Genomic DNA, 22,801 nt, shown 5'->3' with positions numbered 1-22,801 from the left:
AACAGAAGAAGTACTAGAAAGCTATTTATTCCGGTAGAGGAACCAGGGACCAAAAGAACATCATCTTAAGATTAGAGACAGGGCCACTGAGCGATGAGGAAGCAGTTCTTTACCATAGGGAGGTGAACATGTGTAAATGCTGGGGGTGAGGGATGTCAATAGAAACCTTCGACACCAAGGTTCAGAGATTTGACCGTGGAAGAGCAGCACCTCATATTCTGCCTGGGCATTCTCCAACCTGAAGGCATGAACATCGAATTCTCAAACTTCCAGCACCCACTCCCTCTCTGCCCCCTTTTCCCCCTTCTTTCCTTTCCTCTCTCCTCCTGGCCCCCACCACCCTATCTCTTCCCCCTCCCCCACCCTCTCCCACTGTCTCCATCAGCCCACCACCCACACACCCCTCCCACTGGGTCCCCTCCCCACCCTCCCTCCCTCTATTCCGTGCCCCACCTTCCTCTCCTATCAGATTCCGTCATCTTCAGCCCGTTGTCACTTCCACCTATCACCTCCCAGCTTCTGACATCATTCCCGCTCTCCCCCCCTCCCCCATCTGCCTATCACCCCCCTCACCTGGATCCACCTATCACCTGCCAGCTCTTGCCTCACCCCTTCCCTCCTCCTCTTTACACCGGCTACCTCCCCTCTTTCTTTAAGTCCAGATGAAGGGTCTCAACCCGAAACATCGACTGTCCATTTTCCTACATAGATGCTGCCTGACCCACTGAGTTCCTCCAGCAGATTGTGTGTTGCTCCAGATTCCAGCATCTGCAGTCTCCTGTGTCGCTGTAGATTTGTGTTGGGTGAGAAATAACAAAGAATATGGAGCTAAGGCAAGAAACTGGGGTTGCTATTGAATCTAATTGAATGGAGGAACAGGCTGTTGAGTAGTCTCCTGCTCTTAACTTCCAATAAATTCAGTCATCATGTGATCAAATTCATCGTGGTAACTAATAGGTTCAATAAATCTTTCATAAACGATGGTAAAAGGCAGTTTTGATTGCTTCAATGGGGTCTTTGAGCAGAAAATGTCGGTGAGTCAGTCTGGCTCAGAGAAGTGGCATAGTACAAAAATCAAAGTGGCATCTCCGGCTAGAAGTGAGGCAAGGATCTGGGGTGGGACCGGCTGACGTCTGAAACTGTGAGCATCTATGCTCAAACCAGGATGATGGGTTACTATTCCTGATGTCCTTGTTAAGCTTGGTTGAACCTATCATAAACCATAGCACATACACATTACCATAGCATGAGACAAGCTGACAAACTCAGTGGCTTGGGAGAATTGCTTCATGAACAGAAGGTGTGCTGGATTCAACTAAGATCCACGCCACCTGAGTGATTTCTAAGATTTTGTCTTTACATCCATGTAGCGCTGGAGTGTTGGACATGCAGAATGTTAATGAAGATCAGAATAATTTCAGGGACACTATGAACGGAGAGAGGCCTTTCAACCCCTCAGATCTGCTTTGCTGTTCAGTTAGCTTCTGGCTGACCTTTCATGATGAGCTTTCTGGTTAACTTTCACAGGGGAATGTTGGATGAAGTGCTGTAATGCACAGTAGCATGGGTTGAACTGAAAGCAAACTGCCTCCGATAGTTTGTGAGTCACTGACGAGCATTTCACAAGCTGTGATTTTCACTCGTCCCCATTGAAGAGATACTACATAAACTGTGAAAAATCAGTCAATGTACACAAGTCTGATCAAAATCTGTCAGATATTATAATACGCAGGGAACAATCTAACTCTTTAAAGCAGTATAATTCTGAATCTGTCATCACACGGGGGCTGGACTTGATTTTATCTGACAGGCAAAAGCATTTCCACAGCCCATTTTACGGCCCTTCCATTAATGTCAGTGGAAATAAACTAGGGAGGGATGTAAAACTGGCTGCTGAACCTCTGTCAACTTTCGCCACCACACAAAGCCTAGATCTATGTCCATGTAATACTATAAACATCTTCCTGTCCCAGCTATCCACACAGTGTAAATCATCTTGTCTGGATGTTCAGGATAGGCACTTGTGGTCAGCCTTCTGTTTTACCAAGCCACCAAAATTTGTTCATTATTAAATTACAATGTACATTAATTTGCCACCTTTCACAATCTCAAGAAGCCCCAAAGCACTGTACAGCCAATGAAGTACTTTTGAAATGTGTCGTTATTGTACAGGCTGTCCCCGGATTACGAAAGCTCGACTTGCAGACACCTCTATGCACGAACGAGCTCCCATAATATTATTAGATTCAAAAGTCTGACAGGTACGCACATATGTTCGTTCCTACCACATCGGCAGACCTAGTTTTCTCTCTCTCTCTCCACTTTTAGTAATTGTTCTTACTTATCAGTCTTATGTGCTTTTGATGCTATTCATAACAATGGTATGGATGTTTGTTTACCATATCGAGTGATTTTTGTGTATTTTCCGAGTCACGAACAAAATCAACTTACGGACGTCTGTATTGGCTTCATTTTCCCAGTCTGAGCTCAGAAGCAGCACTCTCACCTGAGTCAGAAGATTGTGGGTTGATGTCCTTTTCCAGAAATGCGAGCTCTTAATCTTGGCATTGGGGTATTGATGCAATACTGCACCCTCAGGGATGTTGTTTCTTAGCTGACATGGAAGAGTTTCCATGGCATTATTCTGAATAAAGGAATTGTCCCTGGGCTAGTATTTATCCTTAGTCAATATCACTAACATAGATTATCTGGTTATTATTTCATTGCAAAAGCTTGTGTGTACAGCTTGGCTCCTGTGTCTTCTGCATTGCAACAGTAACTGCACAATAGTTGTAAACATAGCAGTGATGAGCACTGGGAGACTGTGACATACTATATAATTGCAAGTTCTTCAGGGTTAGTGCAAAACAAGAATAAACGATATCCAAAAGCAAAAAAAACTATAGCTGCTGGAGTTTTTTATTGAAAACAGAAAACTGATGGTGCCTGACTTGCTGAAATGTTCTCTTTAAGAAAGGTTGCTGGACTTTTGACGTATGGGTAAAGGCAGAAATGAAGGGACCATGTGCCCATTTCCACAAATCCAGTGACCTGTTGGATAAAGTCAATTTTGCACTCTGAATAAATTTATAAACCAAATCTCAGGTTATTCCAAAGCAGTTAATGAATCCGTAAATATTCATCTTCGCTGCCCAGTTTTGCTTTGTGGTGCACATCACATACCCTTTCCAGAATCCACTGTAATTCCATTTCATTCCCATCAGGCTGTGGAATGGTGTATGATCCATTCTCCCAGGTTCTCGCTCAGGCAGATGAATATCTATACACACAACAAGCTCCACAAACAGCAGAGAGATAAATGGACCTTTTTTTGCATTATTTATTTACTTTTGTAATTTATTGTTATTTTTATGTCTCTGCATTGTATTGTTGCCACATACCCAACAAATTTCACATCATGTAAGTCAGTAGTAATAAACCTGATTTTGATTCTGGGACAATAAATTTGTTTTTGAATGAGAGATAATTGATTCTGGCTGGTATTCCTGTATGTATAAAGGGAAATTTCTTTTCCAAAAGGCGGTTTTAATTACTTACCAAGATGCAGTAGGAGGCCATTTGGCCCGTCGTGTCCATGCCAGCTCCCAGAAGAGCAATCCCATCAGTCCCATTCTCCCTCCCCTGATTTCCCTGTACCCCAGCAACTTATTCCCTCTCACACGACCATCAACTCCCCTTTGGTTCTTTTACCACTTACCTACAGACCGGCAGCCAAATAACCTACCAACCAGCACGTCTTTGGGATGTGGAAGAAACTAGAGTACCCGGGGGACATCCACATGGTCACAGGGAGAACATACATACTCAACACAGAGCGCTCATGAAGTTGAGAGAAAACTGCTGCACCCACTGTTCTGCCTTGGAATTTTCCCAAACCATTGGAGCTAGGGTTCAATTGAAATTTAAAAAGCGAGTAGGGTGGATTTTTGTTAGACAGGGTCAGAAACGTACATGGACAGATGTATTTAAGATACAGATCAAGACATGACCTTGATTGGTGGAACAACCTCAAGAGTTTGAACAGCCTTCCCCTATCACAGTCTTCCCAGGATTTTGAATAGTGCCATGACATTCTGTCACATCCACCTCTGAGGTGATGCAAGGACTTGTTCTAACAGAGTGTCTCAACAGTTCAGCACTCCCTTGATAGCGCTACTGTACCAGCTTAGATTAAGTGCTCAGGAACTGGAGTGGGAATTGAACCCATGACCTTTCTGGTTTGAAAGTGACAGAGCTACCAGAACAGGCAATGGAAGACTGATCTATTTGAAAGAGTGCTGCACTTTCTGATGGAGATGTCAGTCCTGCAGCATCATAACAAACCCTTAAACAATATTTTGTCTGGAAAAGTCAAACATAAAACAATCTCATTTGCTTAAAGAGACAGTGTCCTTACCCACGGTTTGGTTTCCAGTTCAGCACCAAACCTGAAGTAACAGCTTTAGCATGCTAACTTTACAATACGCTTTATTAAATTCCATGGATTCAGAAAAATGTCACTGCTGATAATGGAATATTAAATAACATCCTGGATATCAATATGACATCTAGTCAGATTGAGTCAAGCAGAATGGATTAAGTGAATTTTAAGCAAAAGTCTTTCAGATTTTCCCAACTCTGCAAGGTTCGTTTGGTGTGGGTGTCCTATTTCACGAAGCTGCTACATGGTTTGCAAAGCACGTAGCCCACTGGCAAATCAAGTCTAATTTATTGTCATGTGCACAAGTATGGTGAGGTAGAGGTACAATGAAAAACTTGCTTGTAGCAGCATCACAGGCACGTAGATTCAGGCAGCACACAAAACATAAATTATACAGCAGTTATACAAGACAGTGGAAAAAAAGACTGTGCGAAACAAGACATTTGTGCAAAAAGATAGTCCTTGGTGGTGTAAGAGGTGGTCCGTTGTGTTCTGTTACTAAGGTCGGGTTAGGGTTGTTCAGGTCGGTTCAAGAACCTGATGGTTGTAGGAAAGAAGTTGTTTCTGAACCTGGTGGTGTGGGACTTCAGGCTTCTGTACCTCCTGCCCGACGGTAGCAGCGAGGAGAGGGGCATGCAGAATATCTTTTGTTGAAATTAGAAGTGAAATGACAAGACACAGCATTATATCATCGAATCCATCACAGCAAAGCATCTCTGACTAATACGTAGCCTCATTTTAACATTGGGGTCTTCTGCTGAGGTACCAGCTGGGCCTGACCAATGGGTCAAATGTTGGTACTCGATTTCAATGGCATGGAATTAGACATCATATCACAGTGCAGTAGCGATAGGGTATTGGGCAGTTGGAGGAGTTTTCTTTCAGATGCAATTTTAAAATGAAGCTCCATCTGTTCTCTTTATGAACCCATATCAAGAGGACTAAAAGAGCCCTTGTGGCATCCTACCTGATATTTATCGCTCATCCAACAATATGGAGAATAGATAATCTGGTTATTATTTCATTGTGAGATCTTCTTGATGGAAACTGACCGCTGCATTTTGACATGACAACCATGACTTCACCTCAATACTACCTTGTAAGGAATTCTGTAATGCCTTAGGTTTGGAATGCTCTATAGCAATGTAAGCTTTTCTTTCTTAAAGATATGGACACTGGTCAAATGACTGGAACTCACTCACAGTGTTTCTTTCTGTTCTCCTGTGTGCACCAAACCTTTTGATTTGGTCTCCCCTTTTACTCCTATCTCAGACCAAATTCCTTGATATTAAAAGGATTTGTGCCAGCCCCGAGCAATCCTGGATTGATTGCCCCTTCCCCTCCCCCATCGTCCCCCAACCCCCCAAAAAAAAACATCCTGACATACTCCATGAATAATCAGAGTATTCCAGCAGGACTGTTGGGATTTTTGACCCACTGTTTACCTGACCTGTGATCTGTCAAGCAGATTGTAATTAAAAGCACGCACAAACATTCCCTCAGTGACTTGGGGTTAATTTAAGTCAGTGCACATCCATGCACAATAAAAGTAAATCTGACTGTACATGATACTAACAAACTCAACATGACTCCCTCAGAGGATTCAGTCTGAATGCCAGCCAAGCTCTGTTATATTTTCACAGAGTCAGTTGTTTCAGGCAATAAGATAGTCCATCAGATACAAGGGCTTCAAAAAGACAGGAAAAATGGTCCTCATCTCTTTCTGGAAATTAATGCATGAAACCGGCTACTGTCCAACACTACCCAGACTGAAGATTCTTCAATCCCTAATCCCCCATTTAAGAGACAATCAAGATTATTTTGTTTTACTCATCCAAGCCTCTTGTGTGTCTGAGAACCCATGCCCAACTTTTTCCTTGTTCCTACTTAACTGTCATAGAGTCATACAGCATTGAAACAGTCCCTTTATCCAACCGCCCATGTCAACCATCAAGCACCCACTTACATTAATGGCATTTTTAAAAATTCTCCCCACATTCCTATCAACCCCCCCCCCCCCATTCTACCACTCACCCACACACTGGGGGCAATTTACTTGTTGTCCACCCACTTAACTTGTCTATATCCTTTTGCTGCCTCATGTCCTGTTCACAGCTCACTGTCCCAAACTGTTTTGCAACATTGGCAAACTTGGATAAATTACATTCTGTCTCTTCATTGGAAGTATTCATATAAATTGTAAGCAGCTGAGGACCCAATACTGATCCTGTGGCACCTGAAAGTGACCCATTGAGTCTTCACATTATTTTCTATTCTTTAATCAAATCTCTACCCATACTGATGTGTTGCTCCAGCCTCCTTTGCTCTTACTCTACCTAACAACTTTCATGCTTCTTAAAAATGTAGTAATACTATATCTACTAGTTACCCCTTATCCATCCTCTCATTGATATTGGCTAAGAGACATTTATGTCTGGGATACAGGCAAGTTCTCCCCAGTGTTTCTCCATGAAATAGCATCATAGGATATTTAATTGGACAAACCATCTGGACCTTCATTAGAAGGATGCTTCCTTCAACAGTACAGTCCTCCTCAGCCTTCACTGAAAGGCTAACCAGAGTAATATCCTTTAAGACTGGCTCAAACCCATGATCTTAGGAAAGTAAAGCATAATTATCTGAGGTGAGATTTTCTTCCTGATCTCTAGTGCAAGATGGGGGAACCATCACATGGATAAGCCAGGTAAGTATATCATCAATATCTGGATTAGTGATTCCCTTTCTGGCTGATTGCAGCAAGAATAGATTCTTCTTTGGTGAACATACTAAAGCTAGTAAGTTTTCATTTTTGTAAAATAGCTCTGGGCGTTCCCCAAAGAGCATGTATTGTCAAAAATGGTTTCAGTATTATACAAAGCCTTTATGCAGGAAAGATGAAAGTTACAACTATCTGTTATGTGGTCTGTTTGTGACAGGGTATGGAGATCTTAACAATGGTGAAACACTGTCTGTTGATTGAAAGTCTGTCATTATGACTTTCTGATTGCCTTCTTGTAGTTCGATTCTAAAAGTAATCCATTTACATAAGGCTGCCACATCTAAGTTAAATTATAGGGTTGGGATTGACCCAGAATTAGCAAATTGTTAGGAAAGGCTCTTGGCATTTTAATTAAAATATTTAATTATAGAAGAATTCACATGCATAATGTGGGACACATACATGTTTTATTTCTGTATAGGCAGTGTGCGTGGTAAAGGAAGTGACCCATAATGAGGCTAGTTAGACTTTTCGATTACTGATGTGCAAATTATATGTGATACGCACAAATAGAAGTCCTTTGTTTCAATGGCATGAAGAAATGGCATGGCCTAACATTACAGGGTGTGTGTTTTCATTTATTCCTCAGATGTGGTACTACCTAGATCAACGTTCATTGCCCTTCTCTAGGTTATCTTAGAAAATGGTGGTGGGTGGCTTTCTTTAGCTGCTGCAAAAATTAGGGTAAAGATTACCTCTCAGTGGTATTAGGCAAAGAGTTCCGGTGATCTATGATAAATGCCCAAATCCAGTTGATGTGTTTTTTAGAGGTGATGGATTTGCCACACACAGATTGTCTTTGAACTTCTAGATGGAGGAGTTTGCTGGTTTGGAAACTTTCTCCAAGGAACCCTTGGTGAGTTACTTCAGTGTACTATGGTCTCTGTAACTCAATGATGGAGAGAAGATGCTCAGACAGTTACACTGTTTTCCCATGTTGTTCCAGTCACGTCAAAATCTAGATCTTGAGTGGGAGCATAGACTACAAATGTTTGGAATATTGGCATCATTCACTGGCATATCGATGATCAATGGTCGATGATAAAGTTGTGAATGAATCTTCTGGTGGATTGTGACATAACATCCAGTAATACTAGTGTCAGATTTCTTCCAAAAAGTAGGGGACTAAATCTATGTTCTGAGATTGGTAATGGAGCAACATCACTTAATCTAAATATTTCAATAGGTTTTTATTAAGAATGTGCATCTTTTTTTTGGAAAATGAATTTAAATCTGTATCATTATGCATAAGCTGGCTAAACATTAGGAGGGTCACCATGTTAACGAACTCTGCAAAAAATCAAGAAAGCTCATACGTAGATAAAACTCAGATCAAAAAATGTCGGTAAATATATATTCACTGCTAACTTCTTAGGTATTCATGCTATATCATGATTTCATTTCAATTAATGTTTCAAATCAAATGTTTGAACATTATCAATTTTTTAATCCTGAGTACTTGTTCCAATCTTACTGAGATCTGAAGTTATTGTTGACCTGGCCATGACATGGGGGAAAACTTAAAGGACTAATGACAGCTGTGGATGTGCAACTAGGTACAAGCCCAAATCTCAGCTGGACTCAATTGGTAGGTTAATTGGCCACTGTAAATTGCCCCTGGTGTTGGTAAATTGGTGTATGGTAGAAATTTGGGGACAGTTGAGGTAAATGTGGGGAGAGAAAAAGGTATTAGCGCAGAATTAGTGTAAACGGGTGTTTGTAATTAGTGTTAACTCAGTGGGCTGAAGGGCTTGTTTTCTTCCTGTATGTCTCTATGATTCTCTTATCTCGAGGTGACCCTAGAGCCAAGTTGTTATGAGAGCAGATCTCATTTCAACATGTAAATAAGAGACACACCCATTCACAGCTCACCATGAAATTCATCTGCCAAAAGCAGGGCAGGTAATGTCTTTGCTTTACCTATCAATCAGTCATCTAAACAATAGCTCCTAAAGTATCCACCACCAAATTCTTTCTTCAAACTCACTTTCAAAGTCCAAAGTTCAAAGTCGAGTTTATTGTCATCTGCACAAGTACATGTGTGCACAGGTGCAATGAAAAGCTTACTTGCAGCAGCATCACATAGCATCAGAGACACAACATTCACAAGATAAACATAAATTATACATAATTTCTACAAAGAACACAATTAGAACAAAAATAGTCCATTTTAGTGCAAAGTGATCAAAGTGGTCATAGTATTGCTATACTGAGGTAGTGATTAAGGTTGTGCAGGTTGGTTCAATAACCAAATGGTGAAAGGAAAGTAACTGTTCCTGAACCTGGTGGTGTGGGACTTCAGGCTTCTGTACCTCCTGCTGTGAGAAGATGGCACGGCCCGGATGGTGGGGATCTTTGATGATAGATGTTGCCTTCTTGAGGCAGTGCCTCATGTAGATACTACCGATGGTGGGGAGGGATGTGCCTGTGATATATTGGGCTGAGTCCACTACTCTCTACAGCTTTGTACATTCCTGCGCATTCGAATTGCCGTACCAGACCATGATGCATCCAGTCAGGATGCTTTCAACAGTACATCTGTAGAAGTTTGTTCAAGTGTTCGGTGACATGCTGAACCTCCTTAACCTTCTAAGAGATGGGAGGAATAGGGATCTTCCCCAGTGTCCTGTCCAACATTTATCAATCAACATTACTAAGATAAGTTATCAGATAATCTATCTCACTGCCAATTGTAAGATGTTGTTAAGAGCAAATTGATTGCCATGTTTGCATTTAAAAGTAATTAATTGCCAGTAAATACTTTGAAGTATCTTGAGGTTTGTGATAAGATACTTTACAAATTTGCAAGCTCTTTTGTTCCCTGTTTGTGCATACAGTCAGCATACATAAAATCAGATATTGAATTATTCCCTCCCCCTAAGTTACCGTCTGCCTCTGTGCCTGCCTTGACATTTATACATCAATATGATGCTAATAGCCTGAATGCATTTGATAATTTAAGGCTAAATTTTCTTTATTTCTTTTTTTTAAAAGAAGTGTCGCCCATATAAATATTTTAAGCCAACCTGTATCTGTGATTTTAAATTATTAAGACACAATTGAATTATTGATGCATTCATAAATTGCTGTCAATTTTTTAACCCTTTTATTGCAAATAATTTTAGAAAAAAAATTATCATTTGCAACAGAATGAATTTACCATTCAGGCCCTAGTTGGTAAAAGAAGGGTGAGATTCTTTTAGATAGAACATAATTCCATTTGACTAGTAGCTGGAAGGACTCTGAGAATCACTGCATAATGCTTATAAAGATCTATGTTTTTTTTAAATAACCTGGCTTTATAAATAAAACACGATGAACTGCATATTAATGAAATGTTTATCATCTTCCCTGTTCTGACAGCACTTGTCACTTCCCCTTGCAATATGCACAGATCATTTTGTACTGTCCATTAAAAAAGAAAACATTTATTTTTATCGCTCTTGTCTCTCCATTTATTTGCTTGCCATCTGGCAGGGTGGGATCATTAAAAGCATGTTATCTGAAAGCATGTGTAAGTTCCAATTCAGCAACAGGATTTTTCTTTCCTCAGGTATTAATGTTAATCTCCCTTTGTCCACTGAAATCACAGATAATTAGAGGAGTGTCACTGTCAGGATTTGAATTTCAACCACATAGCCAGTGTCGGTGATCATTTCTTTAAATATCTAGTGGTGATTAAGTGTCGCAGGATTTAATTGAAAGTGGTGCTTTGTTGTCTTGAATTTAGTTAGCCATGCCACCTAAGACTCTGTTGGTTGGACTTTCTTTCAGAGAGTAGTGGGTTGAAGTAGCAACACAAGCACAAAATCCTAAGCTGGTACTCCAGTTCAGGACCCAAGGGAGTGCTGTGCTCGAAGCTGCTCTCTTATGGCTGAGTCATTAAACCGAGGCCCCATCTGCTCTGTAAGGTGGAGGTATAATAATTCCATGGTGCTACTTCATTGAAGAACAGGGAGGCTATCTCAGGTGTCCTGGGCTATATCGCAAAACAAGATCCCGTCATTATCACATTGCTATTTGTGGAACCTTGCCTGTTATGTTTCCATCACTGTCATAGTGGTCACACTTTGGAAGTACCTCACCGAGCACATGAAAGATGCTATGCAAAACCCTACTCCCACCAGCAGACTCTGTTAAATTCGCACCCCAGTTCATACAGGGTGTTATGCATGGGATCAGGGTCAATGTTGACTTGATAGCGTGGAATGAAAACAAAATTGTTGCGGATGCTGGAAATCTGAAATAAAAACAGAAAATGCAGGAAAAACTCAGCAGGTCAGGCAGCATCTGTGGAAGGAAAAACAGTTAACATTTCAGGTCAAGATCAAGGTTCTGATTTTATTTGATAATATGAAATCCTGCACAATATTGGATTTATATCCTGACCTATATTATTCCTCTTTGACTTCAATGGAGAGCTAAATCAAGCACAGCACTAGAAGTTTTACACTGAGTGAGATAGATAAAAAATAGCACCCCCTGTGAACAGGATGTTTGAAGTGTCATGGCGAGCATGTTAGAAGCTTGACTCCTTGTGTATCCTGAGTTTTCATTTCTCCGTTAGAGGTAACCATACTTTCAACTGTTCATCTCTGAAAACTGCTCCTTAAACGTCACCACCTCTCTGTTTCTCTCATTTTCTTTGAATGTCTCCAAACTTAGCCATCATTCCAAATATTCGTGGCTCAGTGCCAGCTACTCTTAAGCAACTTGGAATGTTTTACTGCATTGTTATTTCTGGTTGTTTGTTGTGAGGGATCTACTGACATCGTGAAGAGAGTTTCTGGGTGTCATTTCTTCTTTGCCTTTTGCCTACTTTGGCGAGCACGTTAGAACATCAAGGCCCAGTTCTGTCATCTAGTAGCACTGTGCTGAGAGAGAGAGGTCTTGGCCAAAATCCCCCCAGAATCTTGGACTATCATTTGAAGTCACAATGTTTAATGCACCAAGGTGAAAGTTAAATGTTATCAAAGAGCTCTTTGAGCACTGAGATTCAACACATGCTTGTTATTTCTGTGGATTTACTGTGATGTTTGTATTGATAAGGTTTGCTAAGAAATAAGGCACTGAAAAGAATTTAAAAGGAGTTCTACTGGTTTGTTTGCGAGAATGCATCAAAAGAATTGAAAACCAAATGAATACTGGGAGAACTAGAGTTTGCCACGATTTTCAAACTTTTGTATACTGTACTTTTATAGAGGCATTGAGTTATATATCATGGAAACAGGCCATTCGGCCCAACTTGTCCATGCCAATCAAGTTGCCTTCCTGAGCTACTCCCATTAGCCTGTGTTCTTAGTTTGACTCTATTGAGGACAATGTGTGGGTTGGGACTCTATTGAGTGCAAGCTGCTGGTTAACTAATACCCGACATCCTTACCTCCTTTGGCCTACTTGTCGATTTTCTCTCTCATCAAATGGTTGGCTCTTAATTTCCTAGGAAGCCACGCAGTCGTCAGGGCAATGGGGCATGGGTCTGTTCTTGGAAAGGCCGCTCATGTCCCAGAAATAAAAATAAAACATTTCTTAAACTACCTGTCCTGTTTTAGTCTTCAAGATGTCAGTTACTGCAAAACTAAGAGGAGAAGGAAATTCAGTCTCAATAGAAGGATTTTGGTTCTCAATTATCTCACTTAGATACAGAGAAGGTGTCTTTTGGTTACGAGTGGTTGCTTTTGATTTACAGGTGCATGAGAAAACATCACTGGAAAATTTGGCCCAACATTTGTCTGAGAAACGACCTGAAGATGGGAAATTTGGACATGCAATGGTGGATTTTAACATGGGTGGAGAATCAGATGGTTAGTACTTTTTTATGTATATGCATTTATTCAAACTGAGGATTTTACCACTTTGGTTTTAATTTTGCCTGGAAGATGCATATTTTATGCTGCAGTCTTTCTATTATGACCTGCAAAATGGAAAATTTGTTTTTTTAGTAATTTATGATGAGGTGAGGTTTCTCCAATTAGTCAAAATGACAAAATTGGTGCTCTAAACCTTCATTATACATCTGCATATGTGAGTACCATGGGAGAAGAGCAAATGATGAGAAGAAATGAGATCTAAACCCCAACGCAGTATAACAACCATCAATACAGCTTCATGACTCAGTACTGCTTTACAAGGCTACCACAATTAGGTAGATATATGAAACTGCTCTGGAAACAGAAAAAAAATATACAGCACACTTTATCTTTTGAATCAAAAGCAAATGATAATTGACCAGGCCTTTTTGACATTTCAGGGAACCAATTAGCAGTGTGGTCATAGCCAGAATAGAGGCTCCATGGCTCAAGACAGATAGCAATAGGAGATCGAACAACACAAAAAGCGCTGGAGGAACTCAGCGGGTCAGGCGGCATCGATGGAGGGAAATGGACAGTCGACGTTTCGGGTCAAGTCCCTCCATCTAGACTGGAAGGAAAGAGGGGAGACAACCAGTATAGAAATATGGAGGGAAGGGGTGGAGTAGGAGCTGGCAGGTGATAGATAGAAACTGCTTTTATTCTTTAGACGTGGAGAAAACAAATACAGAATATGAACTATGTCATCGACGAGTTCAACAATTATAAGTGGATGTTAAAGTAGATTCAGCAGATTTGCACTGGGTTTGAAGCTGGAGGTGAGCTTCCTTTGGGAACTGTTTGTGAGAATGTGGATAAAGGAAAAAGCTTTACCTGTCAGGAAAGGATAAAGAGCACATGTCACCTTTTTTCTTGAAAAGAGAGGTTGAGGAGTAACCTAATAGAAGCCGTCAGATTGTGAAATGTCTTCATAGAATTGACAGAGAATGGGTTAAAAGTAGAGGGCGTCGACCAGGATCAGATAGGAGACATGACAAAATTCTTTATCAGAAGAGTGCAAGGATGTATAGCTTGCTTTTACAGGATATATTGAGGCGAATAGCACAGATACATTGAAGGAGAAACCAGAAGAGCAAATGGGCTGGATATAATAGAGGTTTATGCTGATCGAGAGGTGAGGAAGAATGGGAGAAGGCTGATATGAAGTATAAATGGTTTGCAGAATGCCCTGTTTCAGACTTGTATATTCGATGTCATTGTATGACATGGGTTTGGGAAAGAATGGGAAATCTTTAAGTGATATGGACTATATATATTGGAAGAGTGGTTTTAGCACCATTGTGAGTTGACTTTAGCGTGGGCTCCTTTGATCGTCCCTGATACCCTCTAATGTACTCTGGTGTGGTGCTTGCCATCTTCCATTGACTTGTGTTGTCCTGCTGTTCTCCCACTTGCAGTTTGTTGATGCCATTGTCCAATTCAAGCATTGGTTCTCTTGCTTCTTGGTGGCATTTCCTCCATCAAGGGTCCAACAGTAGATGGTAAAGCAGCCAACTTAATCAAACCCACCCACCCTGGACATTCTCTCTTCTCCCCCCTCCCATCGGGCAGAAGATACAAAAGCCTAAAACACATACCACCAGACTCAAGGACAGCTTCTATCCCACTGTTATAAGACTATTGAACGGTCTCCTAGTACAATAAGATGGACTCTTGACCTGACTCTTGGCCTTGCACCTTATTGTCTGCCTGCACTGCACCACCTCTGTAACTGTAACACTTTATTCTGCATTCTGTTATTGCTTTTCCCTTGTACTACTTCAGTGCGCTGATTTGATGAGATGATCTGTGTGGATGGCATGCAAAACAAAGTTTTTCGCTGTACCTCAGTACATGTGACAATAATAAGCTAAGTTACCAATTTACCAGCTGGCCATCCACCAGACAGTCTTCTTCATTTATTGCTCTCCAGGGTGTGGCAGCCTGCATTTATTCCTAATTGTCCTTGAGAAGATGACGGTGAACCTCTCCTTCTACTGTTGCCAAACATCTGGTGTTAGGTAAAAAGTCCCTGTGTTCAGACCTAGTGACAATGAACGGACAGTGATACATTTCCAACTCAGGACAATGTTTGAATTAGTGGAGGAACATGTGTATGTATAGTCATCACATGTGCCTCGAGCCCTTGTCCTTCTGGAGATAGAGGTCATGGGTTTAGGAGGTGCTGTTGAAGAATCCATCACTTTCAGGAGTAGGATATGTTACTTAGCCAACACTCAGGCTTGAGTTATCACAAGTCATTACAATCACCAGCCTTATTAAAGCCTTGTGACCCTGTTATAGATATGTTGCTAGTGTGATGGCCATGCATTAACCACCATTGCTTCACTTGTCAGGTCACTTGAATCAGGATTGAAGGAAACTGCCTGAACACTGGAACTGGGAATAGAACAAGTCAAGTCAGGGAAGAAACCATAGGAAAATCATAGGTATTTGATAAAAGGAAAGTCAGATGACATAACAGAGAGAGGAACAACATCAGAGCAAGTTGGGCCATCCCAGTGCTTACAGATGGGGCCTTGGATTTCCTCCAAAATTCAGGATGGTCCTCTACCTGGGTTTAGATTTTGGAGGAAGCTGAAGTGTTTGGAGTCAAGGTCAGCAACACAAATAACACAAAAAAGCAGATTTTCAAATTTGGACAAAACATGACATATTACCCCAATTTCAATCATTGAATGACAGGACAGAATCATGTATTGATTTACAATGCAACACATGTCTACAGCTGTCCACAAACATCGGTTAGTTTGTGCGGATGTGTGTATATGTCATGTGGGTATGTGTGTATGTGTTTTTGAGGTAGGGTTGCCAGCATTGTGTTTAATAAGACAAAAAGAAACACAATACAGGACCTTCCAGTTACCCTTTCCTGAAATCTGCCCATTAAACTCTAAGGGCAAAACCTTAGCCCTCGTAAACAAAACAGTTAAGTGCTTTTCTCAAAAGGATGGCTGTTCACACTTTATCTTTCTTTTTCAATCTTTTTATTAGTTTTCAAATTAATACAGATTAATATATCAATGCTTATACATGTAATACAAAGAGATCAGGAGAACAATCATGACATGGATAATCATAAAGAACAATAGAGTATAAAAAAAACTGTAGATCCAACGATCTGTTAGTGAATGAATATAATATAAAAGAAAAAGATTTATTATAAATATAAAAAAAAGAGAAAACAACAGAACAATAAGAAAGATTATAAACAATATATCAAACTAAACTAAGCTAAAGAAAAAAAAATTTAAAAAAACAGAAAAAAAACTGGACTAAAATTTCTCAATAGAAACAGAGCAATATGTTCCTCTAAATTGAAAGGATATTATAAGGGGATCTATATCATGTGAAAATATTGAGTAAATGGACTCCAAACTTCCTCAAATTTAAGTGAAGGATCAACAGTACCACTCCTAATTTTTTCCAAGTTTAAACATGATATAGTTTGAGAGAACCATTGAAAAGTAGTAGGGGGTATTGGATCCTTCCATTTAAGCAAAATGGATCATTTCGCCATTAATATAACAAAGGCAATCATATGGTTAGCGGAGGCAGATAAATGGCCAGATTCTGTCCTTGGTAAACCAAAAATTGCAGTGATAGGATGAGGTTGTAAGTCAATCTTCAATATATTTGAAATAACGTTAAAAATATCTTTCCAATAGTTTTCCAAAAGAGGACAGGACCAAAACATATGTGTCAAAGAAGCCACATTTGATTTACATCTGTCACATATAGGGTTTATATGTTGATAAAAACGAGCTAGCTTATCTTTTGACATATGGGTCCTGTGAACTACCTTAAACTGTATCAAAGAATGTCTGGCAAGGCTGTTCACACTTTAAGCTCATTTCCACCTCACCAGGGTCAGGAAGCTGTTGACTTATTCCTCTCCACGGTCGAAAACCACTGCCCTTCATTGCATCAGCTAAATCAGGGAACCCCTCAAGTTCATGTGCATGTACCTGTTGCTAACACGAGTGAAACTGGGAGGGAAGCCGAGGCAGGGATGATAATGCAACGAAGATAACAGCCCACCGTGCCTGAGGCAGTTTCTTGAAAGGGCTTTTTGCCAAATTGCAGTTAGTGGCAGCGAGAGACAATCCAATCCAAGCTGGTCCCTGGTGCCTTGAACCTGGTAGTGGGCGGAGCCTCTGGATCAGGCAGACAGAAGGGGAGGTCGAGTTCTTATACCAAGTCCCCAGCGCTCCACCTGACATGAGGGTAAACCGGGAAATGTTGTCACTGGTTGCTCCTTTGAAAGAACTGTGGCTTCTGATAAGGGAAATCCTGTGCAATAGGGGACTGTCTCGTGCCTGCAATCAATCTCTGTTTGGCTGCTCATGGTAAGAAACCATGCATATGTCTTTAAAGAGCCATATGTGGCTTTGATGCTGCAGGTTGCTGACCTTGTGCACGTCTGTATTACCTGGCTCTACGGGCAGTGAAACAGCTTAATAGCATAAATCTACCAGGCCAGGAAGAGTTGGACTGGAGCCAGGAAGAACAGTTTCAGTGCCTCTGTGGGAATCTGCATTGATGGGATTACTTTTTCTCCTTGAGACATGGATGACACAAGCAAGAGATAAAATTATTTTCCTTCACTGGGTGGTTACAAGTCTATTCCTTAAATCACTGCCATCCTTGTGCTCCCACAGCAGTGTTAAGATCTACAACATTGACCCAGCCAAGGCTGCCTATTATTTATAATGAATCATAACTTCAGAGGGATCAGTTGCCAGCTTGTGTGACGTCAGTGCATATGTGCAATGAACACTGACATTCAAATCTCCATGTCCTTGCTCCTCCCTCCCACTGGCAGCTGTACTTCATCGTCCAAGCCTGAAGCTGCTGTATCCTCTCCCCACCTCTTGGATGCCCCTTAAGACCTGCCTCTTCAGTGACCTAATGTCAGTCCCTTTTACGCATTCCATTCTTCTCTCTTTACAAATCAGTAGAACACCTCAGAGCATCTAATCACATTAAATCCATTAATGCTGAATGAAAAAAGTACGTTAATACTTGAGAATTTTCGTAACTGTAAAAATAAGGTGGGTGCTGTTGAGGATATGTGTGCATTTTTTCACATTCTAAAAGAACTTGAAATAACTGATGTTCCTTATGTAGCCCCAAAGATACTATTTTACACCCGAAATATAGAAAAGAGTAATACCTCAGTTTTATGTGCTTTTGTGTCCAAACATGTTGGCTTAAGTCTCGACACTTATTTACATTGGCAGATTGGATATATAAATTGGGATGGAATTATTCAACTGAAGGCCAGTTGACAGTTTCATTTAAGGACATACTTACTCTATTTCATACCATGCACATTCTCAGAATATCTCAAAGTGCTTCACAGCCAATGAAATCAGCCTTTGAAGTTTAATTGTTGCTGTTGTGTTGGATTTCCTCACTCTATTGTTGGTAACCTGCCTTCAGCTGGGCTGGGTCCCAAGCTCAGTATTTCCTCTCCCTAAACCTCCCCACTCCTGTCGATCCACCACCCCTCCCCCCTTTTGCTCTTTAAAATCTATTCCCTTCACTTCCTGATAGCTCCTTCTACGCCAAATTGTTTCTGACAACACTCCTGCAAAATGCCTAGAACATTTTTCCAATGTTAAAAGTGCTGTATACTTGAGTTATTATGGTTGTTGTTGCAAATGTAGCAACCAAGTTACACCCAGTGAGAACAGCAATGAGAAAAATGGACAGCTGGTGCAAGGATGGAGGGTTATACCTGTAAGTTTAGACTGGAGAAGCTAGGGTTGTTCTTCTTGGAGCAAAGAAGATTGAGAGGAGGTTTGGTAGACGAGGGCAAGGCCATGACCGATTTAGACTGAGTTAATAGCAGATGGTTCAAGGATTAGGGGTACAAATTTAAAATTCTGGGCGTGAAGAAAGCAAGGAGGGATATGAGAACAAAATATTTTTATGCAGAGTATGATTACATTGTGGGAAACCCGGTAGGCACGGTAGTGTAGTGGTTAGCGTAATGCTATTACAGCACCAGCGACCCGGGTTCAATTCTGGCCGCTGTCTGTAAGGAGTTTGTCCGTTCTTCCCATGTCTGCATGGGTTTCCTCCGGGTGCTCCGGTTTCCTCCCACATTCTAAAGACGTACGGGTTAGCAAATTGTGGGCATGCTATGTTGGTGCCGGAAGCGTAGCGACATTTGAGGGCTGCGCCCAGAACACTCTATGCAAAAGATGCATTTCACTGTGTGTTTCGATGTACATGTGACGAATAAAGATATCTTAACCTTAATCTTAAAAACCTTGTAGGTGTGGTGAAATCATAGAAGGGGTGGGGAGAGGGAATAATCTGCCAAACTGTAGAACAGAGCAGGGAAAATGGAATTGATGGGATTGTTCTGCTCAAGGGGCCGAGCGGCCTCACTAGGTCTCGTAGCCATTCCAATATCATCCGTTAACCATTCCTTGTTCCGTTGCTACTGGCAGGAAATGCAGGGGTGTCAGAGCCCAGGATTTATCGGGAAGCTCGAGGCCGGAGCAGTAACGAGCCCCACATAAAGCGGCCGATGAACGCCTTCATGGTCTGGGCCAAGGATGAGAGGCGGAAGATCCTTCAGGCTTTTCCCGATATGCATAACTCCAACATCAGTAAAATCCTAGGTAAGGTCTGACCTTTAATAGCTGCCATCTTGGGTGATTATCTTATTATTCCTCTTAATAGAAAGCAAAATTATTTATATCCTTGCCAACATTTGATCAAACTAGGACAACAGTAACATCCCAAAGATCATGACCATTTATGCTTAATAGTTTGTAATTAAATACAGTGCTTAACAACACTGAGCCTGAAGTTTAGTTGTCAGGTGGGAGAATGGAAGCAATGTGCAGATGTGATTAATTAATAAGTGAGGGGAGAAACAACATTCTTCAGAAGACAAAAGGCAGTCTGAATCGTTAAGATGATAATATCCGTGTAATTCTTCCTGACAGCCTGACAGATAACAACCATGTAATTCTTTTTGTGAGCTACTTATTCTTTGACTTTGCCAAATTGAATTACAATTTTTCAGTAAGAAATAGTCTCTTTAATGTCAAAATAGTGAAAACTTGCCCACAGCCACAGAGCAGTAGGTAATGTTCATTTTAATTATTTCCCTTAGTATTTCAAAGGGGTGTTTCAATTTGGAATTTTTGGCTCATTGTTATGTAGGTAAAGAGAGGGAGGGTAGTTAGTGGTGAGGGGAGGGGAGTTAGTTTGAATAGTGAGGGCTCTAGTGCTTATTTTTGTACGCAGTTACAAATGTACAGCAGCTCGAAATCTGAAGACTACAATGGATTTCCATAACTGGCAGAACTTTGAGCGCTGCACTCTCTCATCATGAGGTGCCTTAACTGCCTGCCTGCGTTCTTGGGCAGCATGCTCGATGTGCAAAGGGCCTGGGCAGCTGAACCAGTCTCAAGCTTGTGCCATTGCCATTTTTATGCAGTTACGAGGAAGGATGTCTGGTTGACTCTCCCTTCTGGTTTTGCCACCCTCGCTGTGTGGAAAGTGATTGGCCTGAACCCAGCAAGTCAGGACAGCTGAGACTAGAATATGGCATATGGCAGCTTATGAGCTCAGACTGATCTCAAATCTCTCTCTCTATCTATCTCTCTCCATCTCTCTCTCTCTCTCTCTCTCTCTCTCTGTCCCTTTTTCTGTAGTGAATTGATCTGTATGAATGGTTCACAAGACAAGTTTTTCACTGTACCTCAGTACAAGTGACAATGATAAACCAATTCCATTTCTCTTTTCTGTGTCTGTCTGTCTGTCTGTCTCTCTGCTGCCCAGTTTTTCCGAATTCCAATGGCTCTCCTCAGCCATTACTGTGCGTAAATTGCTGCATTATTACAAGTGTATTCAGAAGTTTCCTCAATGCAACTTTGCATTGAGGGTTCCAGGTTCTATTTCCATTTGAGGACTGCGTTGGCTCATCTTAGGGAAGGAGACGGAACCTGTCTACAGTTCCTGACAGGACTTGACACACTGGATGTTTCCCCTGGCTGGGTGGTGTGGGTCTAAAGTGAGGGGTCACAGTGTCAGGACCCAGGGCGAGAGATTTAGGACTGAGGTGGAAAGGAAGCGTCTTCACCAGTGGGTGGTGAACCTGTGGGATTCTCTACCACAGAAGGCAGTGGAGGCTAAGTTACTGAATATTGGAGAAGAAAAAACATTTCCAGACCAAAAAGCACCAAAGGTTTGGAGAGAGAGAAAGGATATGGTATTGAGATAGAGAAATTGTATTGGATGGCGGAGCAGGCTCCAAGGGCTGAACAGCCTGGTCCTGTTCCTGTGTTATTTTGTTTTAGAACCTCACTGGAGGGATAAGGGGTATCACCTGGGTATGCAAATGTCAGCTGGGGACGTCAGCAGCATCATCTGTGGTGAAGGTGTATGAATGATTAATGAAGCATCAGAGTGTGCAGTCATAGAGAGATAAACATGGAAACACATCCTTTGGCCCATCAAAGCATCCGTTAACCCTAATCCTGCACAAACCCTACTCCACTAGCTGTGTCATTGTGCCTCCCAACGTTATAGAACACGAAAGAGTACAACACAGGAACAGGCTCTTCAGCCCACACTGTCTGGGCCGACCATGATGCCACCTTCCTTTTCATCTCTTCCTACACACTTCTCCCTCAGTTACTTATCGAACATCGCCTTCTTATCTATGCTGAACGTTGTAGATACCTAATTTATTTTTACTCATTCATTTTTCAAGCTGCAGGCATTGCTGGCAGGGTCGGCATTCATTGCCCATCCCCAACAGCCCTCAAGAAGGTGGTGATGAGCTCCCTTCTTGAATCACCACAGTCCTTCTGGCAAAGTACCCCCAGAGTGTCATTAGGAAGGGAGTTCTAGAATTCAGATCCTGAAACGATGAAGGAATGAGGCAAATACCGACTCGTTCCAGTTTGTTGTCTAGTTTTTAAATATGCCTGTTTTGGACAAGGAGATTTATTTACTATTGAGCTGGAAACCCACTGCAGCCTAATGGTCACATGGCATTGGACCAGCTCCCTAATGGATATTTGGTGATAGACTGTGGATGAGTCTGTTATCTTTGGCAGGAAGCTTTTGTCATTGTCTGGAACAAAAAAAATGATCATGGAAATGCTTCTTCTTACATCAATGCCCAGTTAAAAGTAAGCAAGACAGGGAAAATTGAGGGAAAGAAAGGAATGTATTACTGCGTAACCAACTCTGAATCTTCCAGTGACGCATTATTACTGAATAGTGTAGTGGAGTCTTCCAGTGATGCATTATTACTTGCAAGTATTGTTTGATCTCATGGAGACAGGTTTCTCATATTCAGAGAAAAATTTAGGCTCAGATTTAATGTGGTGTGAAAGACAAGAATTCTTTCATTCAACACCTGTGCAGTTGATCAGAAATAATGCTTTGCATTATTATCGTGCTTCCTGCAAATTTTTCCAAGCAGTTTCTTGGAACAAGTCTAACCCATGGCATCCAAAGTCATGGGTTCCAACTTGAACCACATCACGTACAGAAAGAGTCTCCGTCATCAACATCAACAAACTTCCACAATGATGTTGGGAGAGCTAGTAGTCAGAATGAGGAAGAGGCTTCATACCATTGGGTACCAGAAAGACAATGGGTTGGTAGGACATTTGACAAGCCCCACCAACCCATTGTTACTTTTGTCTGAAAATGGTCAGAGCCTGCACC

General features: G+C 41.3%; 1 protein-coding gene across 10 annotated transcripts in view; it reads left to right on the top strand.

Moving 5' to 3' along the window:
- Positions 1 to 22,801, top strand: part of sox5 (SRY-box transcription factor 5) — a 353,819-nt gene that overhangs the window by 307,945 nt on the left and 23,073 nt on the right. For all 10 annotated transcript variants that reach the window (XM_052033500.1, XM_052033492.1, XM_052033495.1 and 7 more), the window contains 2 exons: positions 12,910 to 13,024; positions 19,555 to 19,728. In XM_052033500.1, the coding sequence (XP_051889460.1) occupies positions 12,910 to 13,024; positions 19,555 to 19,728 (289 nt within the window). The remainder of the gene's footprint in view (positions 1 to 12,909; positions 13,025 to 19,554; positions 19,729 to 22,801) is intronic.

The sequence above is a fragment of the Pristis pectinata genome, chromosome 19 (assembly GCF_009764475.1).
Source record: "Pristis pectinata isolate sPriPec2 chromosome 19, sPriPec2.1.pri, whole genome shotgun sequence".
Taxonomy (NCBI): domain Eukaryota; kingdom Metazoa; phylum Chordata; class Chondrichthyes; order Rhinopristiformes; family Pristidae; genus Pristis; species Pristis pectinata.
Note: the sequence above shows the minus strand (reverse complement) of the source record. Positions and strands in the feature narration are given on the sequence as shown.